The sequence below is a fragment of the Henckelia pumila genome, chromosome 2, assembly GCF_033568475.1.
Source record: "Henckelia pumila isolate YLH828 chromosome 2, ASM3356847v2, whole genome shotgun sequence".
Lineage (NCBI taxonomy): Eukaryota > Viridiplantae > Streptophyta > Magnoliopsida > Lamiales > Gesneriaceae > Henckelia > Henckelia pumila.
This window is the reverse complement of record NC_133121.1, coordinates 183,431,691-183,444,447: the sequence shown is the minus strand read 5'-3', so window position 1 is coordinate 183,444,447 and position 12,757 is coordinate 183,431,691. Positions and strand designations below refer to the sequence as shown.

General features: G+C 32.9%; 1 protein-coding gene and 1 pseudogene across 1 annotated transcript; both read left to right on the top strand.

Annotated features, from left to right (window-relative positions):
• Positions 1-3,168: 3,168 nt before the first annotated feature.
• Positions 3,169-4,838, top strand: LOC140883070 (uncharacterized; annotated as a pseudogene).
• A 2,035-nt stretch (positions 4,839-6,873) lies between these two features.
• LOC140885171 (uncharacterized) lies at positions 6,874-11,604 on the top strand. The gene is made up of 3 exons (XM_073292121.1): positions 6,874-7,136; positions 7,293-7,374; positions 11,249-11,604. Exons 1-3 carry the CDS (start codon positions 7,029-7,031, stop codon positions 11,413-11,415), a joined length of 357 nt encoding a protein of 118 aa, XP_073148222.1. The 5' UTR covers positions 6,874-7,028; the 3' UTR covers positions 11,416-11,604.
• Positions 11,605-12,757: the final 1,153 nt, after the last annotated feature.

Below are 12,757 nucleotides of genomic sequence, written 5' to 3'. Positions count from 1 at the left end.
ATCGTAAAAGTTTTGATACCCATTATGGAATCGTTCCATATAAAATTTTAAACTTCCGCTGCACCGGGTATCAATCCTGATTGATCTGATCGCCGCGTTCTCCAACACTTTCTAGATGTGTATTTATCATCTTTTGAACTTTTCCTTATTTCAAATTTCTTCTTACGTTTTTCTGTTGATCTTTTCTCATCTTTCTTCGGTTTGGGACAGTCTTCTATGAATTGTCCTATTTTTCCACAGTTGAAGTAGGCTCTAGATTCTTCATTTGCATCTTTCTTTTGAAAACTTATTCTGTAGGATCCTTCTTGATTTCTTCTGATGAACTTTCCAAAATTTTTCACAAATAGTGACATCGCATCACTACTTAGTTGTTCTGCAGTTCTTTCTGTTTGAGCTGGTGTCTCTATTTTTACTATTTCTAAAGCTTTGGTCAGTTGAGAGGTAGACTGATCATCTTCTCGAGTTTTTAATTCAAACTCATAAGCTTTTAGATCAGCAAATAGATCATGAAGTTCCAGTTTATTCAGGTCCTTTGATTCTCTCATTGCCATTGTTTTTACATCCCATTCTTTGGGAAGACCTTGAATAACTTTCAGAATAATTTCTCGGTTGGGATATGTCTTTCCCAGAGCATTGAGTTCAATTACAATGCTACTAACGCGTTCATCAAACTCTGTCATGGATTCTCCTGGCTTCATTTTGATATTATCAAATTTTTGAGTAGCCACTGAAAATTTGTTTTCTTTCGTCTGTTCATTTCCTTCACAAAGATGAACCAGTTTTTCCCAAATTTCTTTTCCAGTTTTACACATCTTGATCTTGCTGAAAGTATTTTTGTCAAATGTCTTGTACAAAATATCTTTAGCAACATTATCAAGGTTTGCTTTCTTCTTGTCTTCAGCAGTCCATTCCATCCTTGGTTTCTCGATATATTGTGGTCCACCACTTGAGATAGATATAGCAGTGTTTACTTTGTTGATAGTAAGAGGTCCATCAGTGATCACAAACAACATGTCATCATCTAGTGTTGATAAGTATGCTTGCATACGAATCTTCCAGTCATCAAAGTCTTCTTTGGAGAACATAAGAATTTTGTTGAATGAAGACATATTTGAGATAGTGTTCAGAGACAAGATAAAAACCAAGCTCTGATACCACTTGTTAGGATCGGTTTAGATGTGTAGATGGGGGTGAATACACTCTAAAATTTTCTTTCAGGACTGAATATGAATTCAATCGGTTTAGTGATTGAGTTCTCAATTTTATCTTGATGTCTAATGTAATTTGAAAAACAGTGAGTGTGCGAAAATATGTCAAATTAGAGATTCTGAACACTTGTAAAAACTGTGTGGAAGATAGGTAGAATCAAGTAAACTGATGAAAAGACGCAATGAGATGTTTATGGATGTTCGGAGATTTCAATTACTCCTACATCACCCCTTCTTCCTCCTCAAAAGGATATCAATATAAGACTTTGAATTTTACAAGTAGTTTGCAAAATCCCAATCCAGTTTAGGACTTATACACTGCCTAAATAAGAACTCCTAGTTACAACTTCAGTTTCAGTCCTAGACTGATAAAATACACTTGTTGTAGCTCGTTTACATCTTTACACAAGATCGATGTTTGAATGATCAAAATAATCGTCTAAGTGTTGTGCTTCGAGTCCTTTTTGCAAGTCTTTAAACTTTGGAAGCCTAGATAGTATCACAGCAAGTGTTTTTGGCAAAAGTTGTTGCTCGATAGATTGAGTCTCTTATTTATAGTCTTCGGGTGTTAATAGTCATGATTTCAAATCGGATCTCTTGAAGGAATTTTGAAATATACCCATTGCATTTGTCACTGTCACTTGACAATTTCTGGAGCCGACATTCTCTTGGATCGCGACACTACCTTCTGCAGAATGTGTCAGAGTACGGAAAACTCTATCTGTTCAATTCGCACTAGTAGACTGATGCCTTTCAAGGTAAACCGGTGCTCTTCTCGTGAGGGTCGACTGATGCTTTCATCGAGGGTAGACTGATGCTTTCATCAGATCAGTTTATCAAATCAGTTTAGCATCTTTGGAGATATATCAGTTGATGCTTTTCATCGGATCAGTTTATCAAATCACTTTAGCATCTTCGGAGATATATCAGTTGGTGCTTTCATCGGATCAGTTTATGAAATCAGTTTTGCATCTGGATCTTTTCAGTTTAGCGCTCGGATCTTTTCAGTTTATCTCGATAGTTTTGTCTCATCATTTTAGTATTTATTTGTAAACTCCAAAACTTAATTCTCAATCGATTTTCCAACAATCGATTTCCCAACAAAACTCCTTGTGTTTTCAAATCTTGAGCATACATCTCCATGTTTTCAATTTTAAGCATTCATCCCCTTATCCGTACATGTTTTCACAGGTGCTTATGCTGAAAATACAAGGACTTAATAGTTGTAAAAGGTTTTCAAAAATCTCGTAATTTCAGTTTCAGTTTAGTCTTGCATGTTTTGATTTTTGGCAATTTTATTTTATTTTATTTTATCAAAAATGCTGATGTTACACAATACATGTCAGCGCTACAAAAGTGTCACATCAGCATTACATCGAAAAAAAAAAACCAAAATTACAAAAAAAAAAATATATATTAAATATAATATACATTCACTTTCCTTGGTATAGTTGTAGTCTTGTAGCCATTTTTCATTTTTCATAAATCTTAATTCCATTTCCCTTAATTTTTGTGCACAAATTTTTAATGAAAATATATTTTTATTATCAAAAATTTTTAGTCTCACATAAATCTTTTAATTTTTAGATTACTTGTATTTAATAAATAAACAGAGAAGTTTATAAATTAATCTTTATGACTGAAAGAAAATAAAGTTTTAGTGATTATAAAACCCAAGATAAAATGAATCAATTTCATCCTTGGGGATAGAGAAAAAATGTCCATATCTCATCATTTGTGTAAATTGTAAGACACTTGAGAAAAAAAAAATTTAAAAGACACAAAGAGATATAAAGGAAGTAATTTTTAGAAAATATTTTTCTTCTAATTTTTAATAATTTTAATTAATTTCATCATTATATGTTTTGCTATGCTTTTAGGCGTAATACATTTCTAATTAAGTAACATTAACGGTTGAAATTGTAGATAATCCTACAGAAGAGAACACTGGGTAGTTTAAACGAACAAGGGCATGCCACGTTGCCATCCACTCAGCTACCCACCAAATCTTCCGTGACCCTGGGGGCTGTCTCCGGCCAAAATTCACCGAAATCGCCGCCCTTGCCGGCGGAGAGACCACGGAGATGCCACCGTCCACTCTAATACCATGGAGCACCAATTCTATTCCCGTACTGAATTTCGCTTCGTTCAACCCGTCGAATTGCTACTACATTTCCGGTTTCAGACCCCAACTTCGGATTCCCGAACAGAGAAAAATCGTCGTCTCCGCGAGCAAAAGGAATCGATCGAATCCACCCATTGCAGCCACCGGTGACAAATGGCGTTCGTCGGAACTTCTTCCCTGCGGCCGCAGCCACCGGCGGCGGCGGTTCGGTATCCGAATTGGATGATAATGTACGGAAGATACTGCAAGCTGTTCTTTGGATTGCTGAGGGTGTTTATATTGTTTGGCTCTTTTTACTTCCCTACGCTCCTGTAAGTAATTGGGTACCACAAATTGGATATTGATGCAAATTTGATGGACCATTTGAGTTCCGAATTGGCTGATGTGCAATGCAGGGGGGATCCCATTTGGGCAATCAGTTCAGAAACAATCAGTTCTCTCATAGGCCTCAGTATCAATTTCTTCTTTATTCTGCCATTGTTGAACTCTGGTAGAGTGCTACTTTACTCTGCAGGACTGCGAAAGTATACAGTAACTTGGAGATAAATCAAGAGCTTTCGAATTAATAGACAAATCTTGGTCAATGAATTCAGCAACTTATGTTGAAGATTCAACTTTTACTATTTATTTCTCAATCTCATTGTGTTTGATCATTTGTTGATTGGAACTTTTGGCAGGGTAGTTGGTATTCATCTTATCGAGGCACCGGTGCTTCATCCGGTGAATTTTACTGCTTGCAGCTCAAATCTGCTTGGTTCTTTTGTGTAATTTCAAATTCTTGATATCTTTTGTTTTCCAGATGTCTGAAGGGTTATTCAACTTTGTCATTGGGTGGACGTTCATGTTCGCCCCTCTGTTATACTCGGATAAGAATAGAGACAGATATAAGGGATCGCTCGATGTTCTTTGGGGATTCCAAATGTTCCTCACAAATAGTATGTTCTGAAATTAACAATTTTGCTGTCAATTGATGATGGTGAAGATAGTCGTTACAGTTCTTGTTTTCCATGATTTTCGTGATTGGATTTTGAGTTCATTGTTTTTCTACGATGTAGCATTCTTGCTTCCTTACATGGCCATCCGTCTGAACAAGGTTGACAGAAACAACACTCCTATAAAGAACTCTCAACTAGGTTTGATCATGACAAATGTTGTGGGACTTATAGGTGGGCTTGTTTGTTCAGTTTCCATTCTACGGGCAGTTTATGGTCGCGGAGCGATTTAGCACAAAGACGGGAGTTTGTTCTCGATTATTTTGGGACAGAGAGGCTTGCTTATGCCTTCATTTGGGACATTTGCCTATATTCAATTTTTCAGCCGTGGCTGATAGGTGAGAACTTACAGAATATTCAAGAAGATAAAGTTGGTATAGTAAATTTTCTTAGATTTGTTCCCTTTCTTGAGCTGACTGCCTATTGTCTTTTTTTAACCTCTGATGATGAGACATAGCTGAGTATTTTACAGTTTACAATGTAACATTACATTATTCACAGTTTTCTATTTCAGTAATCTGGTATCATGTCTCTCACACTGTTTTTAAGCACAAGACGCTCGATTATATTGTCTATTTCAGTAATCTGGTATCATGTCTCTCACAAATCGCACATAAATGACAAACTTTGATATTTTCCCAAAAATCATAGTAATCACTGGTTGCTCTCCATTAAATAAGCATCGATTTCAACGCATTCTAGAATCTAGATAGGACACAGCACTTGAGCTTATTTTGATTTGAAATTTTCAGCCCGTTGTTCTATTCGCTTTTGAGTTGTAAAAACTTGTATTCGGTAATAGAATAAACTTGTTTTCGAGAATTTCCGAAACTCAGAGGCTTAAACATTTTTGAAAGTTTAATTATTCTTTTTTAAAGATGTTATCGTGTTATTGGTAGACCTGAGCATTATTTCGGTTAAACCGAATTAACCGACCGAACCGAATGAATTCGAAAATTCGGTTCGGTTAATTCGAAAATTCGTTTTAGTGTTAGGAAATTTCGGTTAATTCGGTTTGATTTTCAGTTTTCGTCAAAAAAAATTTGGTTAACCGAATTATAAATAATTAAAATTTGGATTTTTTATTAGGTTTTATATATAATTTATAATAATTTTTTAAATGTGTTTATATTTCATATTGTACTTAATTTTTGTTATTTTAATTTTTTTAAGCTTAATGTGTTTTATTTTGATAAAAATATCAAATTTTAATCATTAATTTTATAAATTTTGTATTTTTTAATTTTATTTTGAAAAAAAAATCGTTTAATTCGGTGACCGATTGAATTAACCGATTTTAACGGTTTGATTAAATCAGTTTTAATATAAATTCGATTTAATTCAGTCAGCCTAAAAATAATTCGATTAATTCGCTTTGGTTCTTGACCGAATTAACCGAATGCTCACCCTTCGTTATGGACTCCAAATGTGACATCAATTGTCATTTTATATTAATTAGTCTACTCACTTCTCTTTGAGATATATTTTAATTTGTGAGCTCTCACAAAATATATATCTATCATCTATATTGATAGCCCAATTAACATAAACATGGACCATCAAACAATAGACCAACAACTCAAAGACTGGGCCTCAAAGGGGCTTTTAAAAAATGAAGAGGTGGCCCAAGAACATGTTGATAAAAAGCCTATCATAAACATTGAAGCGGAAGGAAAAGAATCAATGGAGGATTCCCCGCAAGAAGAATCGAGAAGGCACAATAAACCAGCTTGGATGAAGGATTACATAATGTGAGAGAAGCACACGTTTTTTGGGATCATTTTCTGTTATCTTTCTGTTGGGATTTTTGTTTTTAATTATGACGTCAAAATGTAAAAGACATATAAATTGTTGGAGAAGAGTTGTAATCGGTATCGAATATTATATCAGTAAAATACAATTGGGAGTTTGGCACAGACTCGAAGTATGCGTGTGTGTGTTTTTTCCTTCATAATTCATATCATTTTGGTGCTCTCGTTGAGAGCCGACGTAGCGGAAGGGGCGACCTAGGAAAGGGCTACCATCGGATCAGTGTCGATAATTGGAAAAATTATAGGCCGGATTAAGGTGCATGAATGCATGCACTGAATACTGAAAGGTGAATTAAAGCATCCTAAAGTAGGCCGCCGCGGACGTCGGCTTTTCAAGGGGTCGGCAATGTTATGATATCTCACATTGAAATACTAAACTAATCTCTCCGTGTACATGCACATAGCAAGAAACACTTATCGGAGTCATGATCAACCGGTATAACATGCATTCGGATCGGAGAGACAATTATAAATTTACGACAACATATTTCAAGTTATATCTCGATCAAATTTTCTAAACCATACAATCCCTCCAATTACTTCCCGAAAAGTTTCGTGCTCGAAACTTACATGAATGATAGCTAGCCAGTAATACCTAACTAGGAATCAACTGGAAGCAAATAAAAAAAAAAATTATTATTGTTTTTGAGGACATGCAATTTCAAGATTGGTTTTTTTAATGTGTATATAAGAAAAGGTACCCCATTGCTATCATAGTGGGAAGTGGTAAGTGTTGGTAAATATACCCTTTTCACACACAACACCAAACTACTCCCCCCACATGATGAGTGCCCAAAAGCACTTTTTGATCTCCAAAGTTTAATTAATATATATCCTATATTATTTACCATAACCACCGTAACAAGCACTCGTAAGCTAAGCCCACACAAGCATGCCACTAGCTAAATGGATCAAAACAGAGCTTCCGACCGCGGCGGCGAAGGGCGGAGCTCCTCCGCAGACCACCCTCGCCGCCATTGAATCACTAGCCGTACCTCTTGTAAGTAATACTGCCTTAATTTCTCTCTGAATAATTTCTTGTTTCCTTCTTGATTAGACGTTCCCTTGGTATATATATATATATATATTGTGATGATCATTATGTTCTTTTATTTTATTTTATTTTATTTTTTGTGTGAAATTTGGGAATGGGTAGGTTCAGGAAGTGGTGTTCTTAGCAGATTTCAGATGTTCCAAGTGCCAGCAAAGGGTGGCTGAAATTATGTCCAGATTGAATGGTAAGACACCCCTTCTTCTCCATCAACTAGAAACTAATTAATTTGTTTGTGTTCAGGATTTGCACCAAAACACTTCAATTTACTCAATATTTACAAGATTCATCTTTGAGCCAGTTTACTCCAAACTTTGTTCTCAAAGAAAACTGGATCATATGTTTTGCCTTGTCAATTTCTGTTCTTCACGTAATTATAAATTATAATTTTTTTTGAAAGGATTATAAATTATAATTCATGAGTCTTTCGTTCGGTGTCTTTCTATTTTGAACAAATTTAATCACTTGTATGGGAGAACTGATATGATATACTGATAAAGATTAAAATTAAAAAAGAAACGTAGATGATAAAAATCGTAATTTTACCCAAAAAAAAAAAAAATTATCCTAATATTTTATATTATTTTATTTGTATAAAGAGTGTTTACCGTTTTAAGAAAAACTAAAAAGCCAGCAAAATTATGACATGTTATTTGAGTAATGTTTTGTTGCTACACGGTGGCACTGCATCCTTTTGGAGGAATACATAGGATACCAATTATATTTGGCATGATAGTCTAAGAAGTTGAAATTTGTATACAGTTGCTTTGAAAATCTTGTTTTTATGATGCATCAGTTCTATTTGACATTTTAAAAATATAGTATAGTAAGTTACATGTTTAATTTGTTACCAAATTGATCAAATAAATGTGATTAGTTGTGAAATAATTTCATGGTTCTATATTTTGGAGACGAATTGACTCGATCTTACTTGCAATAAAAAAATTTGAAAATCGTGTTAGAGATCAAATCATAAAATTGATCAATGAGATAATAATTTCTATAAATATATATCTCTCATAATATATTTTAATGAAGTTATTTCTTTTTTTATTGCCTACTCCTAATTTGAGTCCCATTATAACGACAAACTTTGGTACAGTGTGTGTGTTGGTGATAAAAAGGACGTGTGGCTGCATTTATTTCGGACAAACATTGAAATTAGGCATTAGTTAGTAGATGACACCCCATAGCCATAGGATTCCTCTACGCAAGAACGTTGGGGGCTGTGGCCCCACCAAGCTCTTGTCACTGAAAATTTTTGCTACGATTCAATTAAATTATTTTAGGATTTTAATTTTTTCAAATGAAAAAAATCAGAGTATTTGTTTTCGTCGAGGTTCGAATCTTGATCAGGTTTATATTACAGAATGTTGCAAAAAATTTCATGTGTTGGATAGACTTAGATATTTATCCCACAAAATTGATTTTTGAGACGATCTAGTATAACTTTTTGTGATTTTAAAAATCAGGGTATTTTAAAATATATATATACATATATATATATATATTGTTTTTAGATTCAGAATTATATATGGCGTTTTATGATCATTTCACCATGATGTCTAGATAGTTATAACTCTAATCTTTTTTATCTATCATATGTAATATAAATATATTGTGTATGTGTTGGTATGTTAGTTGTATCCCACATCGGTTGGATAAATATTTTGGGAGCTTTTTATATAGACAAGGACAATCCTCCCTTAGGCTAGCTTGACCAAATCCATTTTTTAACAGTAGCTATACATGTGTTATATCTTACTATATTATTATAGTAAAGAACCTTTAGACGGTGTTTGGCAGAGCTTTGAGTTGTTTTTAAAAAAGTAAGGGGGTGGTCCTTTTTTCAAAAAGATATTATTTTAATATTTTATCTCTCTAAAATATCCTTAAATATTTTCATAAATCTCCATCATATCCTCCACCCATTAAATATTAAATATTATCTTTAAAAAAATTACAAATCACATAAATTTTTTTAAAATAAAATATTAAAACAATTTTATATTTTAATATAGGTTTATTCTAAAACTATTTTCGTATATGTATAACTCAAAACATTATATTCATATAATTATAACTTTTTTGGTAATTTTGACAATAAAAAGATCTTATAATACCAAACATATCAACATCTTTAAGTTGTTTAAAATAAGTTTACCCAAACACTTTAACAGCTTATTTTTAAAATAAGTTCTAACAGTTTATAAGATCATAAAACAACTTTTAAGCTCTAGGAGCTTATAAGCTTTTTTTAATAAGCTTAACCAAACACTAAACTTTCAATTTATTATAGTAGAGAACCTTTAATTAAACTTTCAATTAATTGGTGAAGTTTGAGATGAAATTATGATTTTATCTTAACTTAATTCCAACAAAATCAATATTATTAGACAAATTACTCATTTTCTATGGTCATCTCTTTTTTTAGTCATTAGATTTTATCTTATTTACTAAAATGACACTCGTTATCTTTGTTTTGTATTTTAAATTTTTACATTAGATAGTTATTACTCTTAAAATTTTTAAATATTTAATTCATTATGTGAGTTCTAAAAATAACATGCAAATTAATTAATATATAAAAAATTTATGTATATTCACATATCGCGTGCAAGAAACACTAGTATATGATATATTTGAAATTAACATGATATAGAGGAATAATATGTTCAATTTGGAATTAAATTAAGAGCATTGAATTGTTTGTGGTTTCATATAATTGCTATCCGAAAATTAGAAAGATTAATAATTAGCATCAACAATTTATGCCCTTGGTGCTTATTACGATAAACCCACACGCATACTTTATCTTTAAAGGTATGGGCACCACCACAGTATTTTTCTAGTAAATTGCACCGGACACATCTAAAAACAACAAAAATTGCATTTTATTAATATAAATATGTGCTTAAGTGTAAAGTGCTTTCCACTCAGCATCTATATTTTTATTCTCGAAGATATAGTGACCCTAAAACGGGACCCCAACTCAAATGATGTGATTCTTCCTTCAACGAGTCGTGTTTGCTCCAAACATTAGATTGCTTTTAGAAACAATCGGAAAATGGTATGAAATTCTCCTAAGTGTAATCGAGTCGATTCGAATAATGATTTATTCATGTTTTCAAATTCGAGTAAATTTTTATTGAGTCAAACTCGAGCACAAATTATGTTATAATTAATTCGACTCGTTAACTTTGAAATTTTGTTATTTTTGAGTAATAGTTCGAATATTTCAAGCATTCTAACCGAATTCAAGCAATAAATGTTAAAACTTTCGAGTTTTGAATCTGACCCGAGCTCTAAAATTTTCATGATATTTGGCTTAATTCGATTACATCGTGCTAGAAACATCCTTTTTAATGCGAAGGGGGGTGTTTGGGGGGGGGGGGGGGGGGGGGGTTGTTTTGAATTCAAGATGTTATTTAATTTTACATCCTACCACATTTATTAAACTTGTGTCGAATATGTCATACACTAGATTGGATATGGTGATATGGGTTTTGTCTACTTTGTGATTGTACCTCGATGACAAGTGTGTGATCCTTGTCTATAGGTTGTTGCTTGGGTTTTTTATATTTTTTATTTAAAAAACTAAAACAAATTCAAAAATAATGTATGTCCCAGCGGATTGCAAAACTATTGCAATCCGCTGTGGTTGAGAGCAGACGATGCAATATTTGCAGCGTCCGCTGCCAGCATCAGCACATGAGGACTTGCAATTTTTGGGGTGAGACTATGTTGCACCTGGAGTTCTTTTTTTTTTAGTTTGTGTCTATATTTTTCAAATTTTTCAAATTTTAGTCTTTTTTTTATTGAGAGTGTTGATGTGACACTGTATATATCAGTATCACATCGATAGCAATTTAGAGTTGTGAGAAAAAATGAAACTAAAAAAAAAAGACAAAGATATCGAAAAAAAATTATAGGTCTCCCTATTATTTTAATATAACATTTATATTTTGTGTGTGATGATTCCTATTATAAACATGTTCACATTTTGCTTCCAAGAGGTTAATAGAATTGACATACATTAAACAATTAATTTATATGATCAGGGGAGACTCAATCTGTGATGATCAGTGTTCTGGAGAAGAAGGTGACACTCAGTTGTATATACCAACCTGCTGATAAATTACTCCGACAAAAACTTACGTCGGCCTACCGGAATTCGCGGAGTAAGCTTTCCTTGGTGGCGCGTCTCTTCATGTCTTCCTGCTGTTGATTGCTGACTGAAAAGCGTGACATGCACAAGAAATATATATACACCAAAAATAAGAATGCGATTAGTGCTGTATTACTGGAATGTATATGTGTGGGGACTATGTACAATTTTATCTGTAAATAGCATTCTAGGAGCTTTTTGTGAACTCTATCGAAATGCAGCCATGCCAATAAAACTTGGGAATTAAAAGTGAACATTTCATATCAAACTACGTACGTACCTGATGCTGCAATTTGGATGGAATAATTGGGTCGATATGATTTTTTGTTTTTCTTGATCAATAATTTTCAAGATATACAAGAAAATATATATATATAATGGGCAAAGTTTTTGGGAAAGGCTATGCTCCATCGGGTGAAGCTGGGTCTCACATGGGACCCAGGCCCCATGAATGGTGGATGCTGCACCGGGTGATCTTCACCCGATGGAGCATATAGCCCCTCCCAAAGTTTTTGAATTGCTTCCCGAAAATCATTTTTTGTTTTCTTGATTGATAGATAGTATCAATGTACAAACTCGGGTGCTTACCGCTCTTCGGGATGTGCCAGAGTGACGCCTTGTCTGAAGTTGTTTATCAACAAATTAAGGGAGTGTTTGCAATCACTAAAAAAAAGTGATTGTTAGCTTTTGGCTTAAAAAAATTATTTTTGTGTGTTTCTTAAACCTAGATTATGTGTTAGTTTATGCTTAACTTAATTGAAATCCAAAAGCTAGTCATGTGGTGATTATGATTCTCCAAAAGTGATTCTAATAAGAAGGTCATTGTTAAAATCACTCTAATCACTTATTTATCAAACACTACCAAACTTTGATTTTTAGATTTTCACATTTGTTTTCAAACACTACCAACTTTTGATTTTTCTTAATTTTTTTATAATCTATAAATTAATCAATTCTACAAAAGCACAATCTATTGCAAACACTCCCTAAGACGAGTTGTGACTAAGAGTGTGACAAGCACTTGCAGAGACGGAGCTAGAGGGGGGCGGTGGGGGCCGTCGCCCCCCCTCAATTTTTCCAAATATTTTATATATATATTATATATATATCATATATATAATTAATTAAATTAAAAAATTAAAAACTTTTTTTATATTTGTGAGATCAATGTATATTTTTCATTAATCCCGCAAAAACAAACTCTGATACAAAAATTCACATAATATGAATCACATTTAATTGCAAAATTTTTGAAACAAATGTATTCTCGACGGTTACAGTTACCTTTAAATAAGTATTTATATTTTTTAATTTGATTTCTTGTACAATCATCAATTTTTGAATGTATCAAACTACTAAAATTATAATCACTATTATAAAAAACTGAAAAATAATATATATG

What these genes read in the sequence shown, in the direction of transcription:
- LOC140885171 (XM_073292121.1), top strand. Translation starts at nt 7,029, where the DNA reads ATGCCACTAGCTAAATGGATCAAAACAGAGCTTCCGACCGCGGCGGCG. An exon ending in AATCACTAGCCGTACCTCTT is followed by an intron (nt 7,137 to 7,292) that starts GTAAGTAATACT and finishes GGGAATGGGTAG; the next exon opens with GTTCAGGAAGTGGTGTTCTT. An exon ending in AATTATGTCCAGATTGAATG is followed by an intron (nt 7,375 to 11,248) that starts GTAAGACACCCC and finishes TTATATGATCAG; the next exon opens with GGGAGACTCAATCTGTGATG.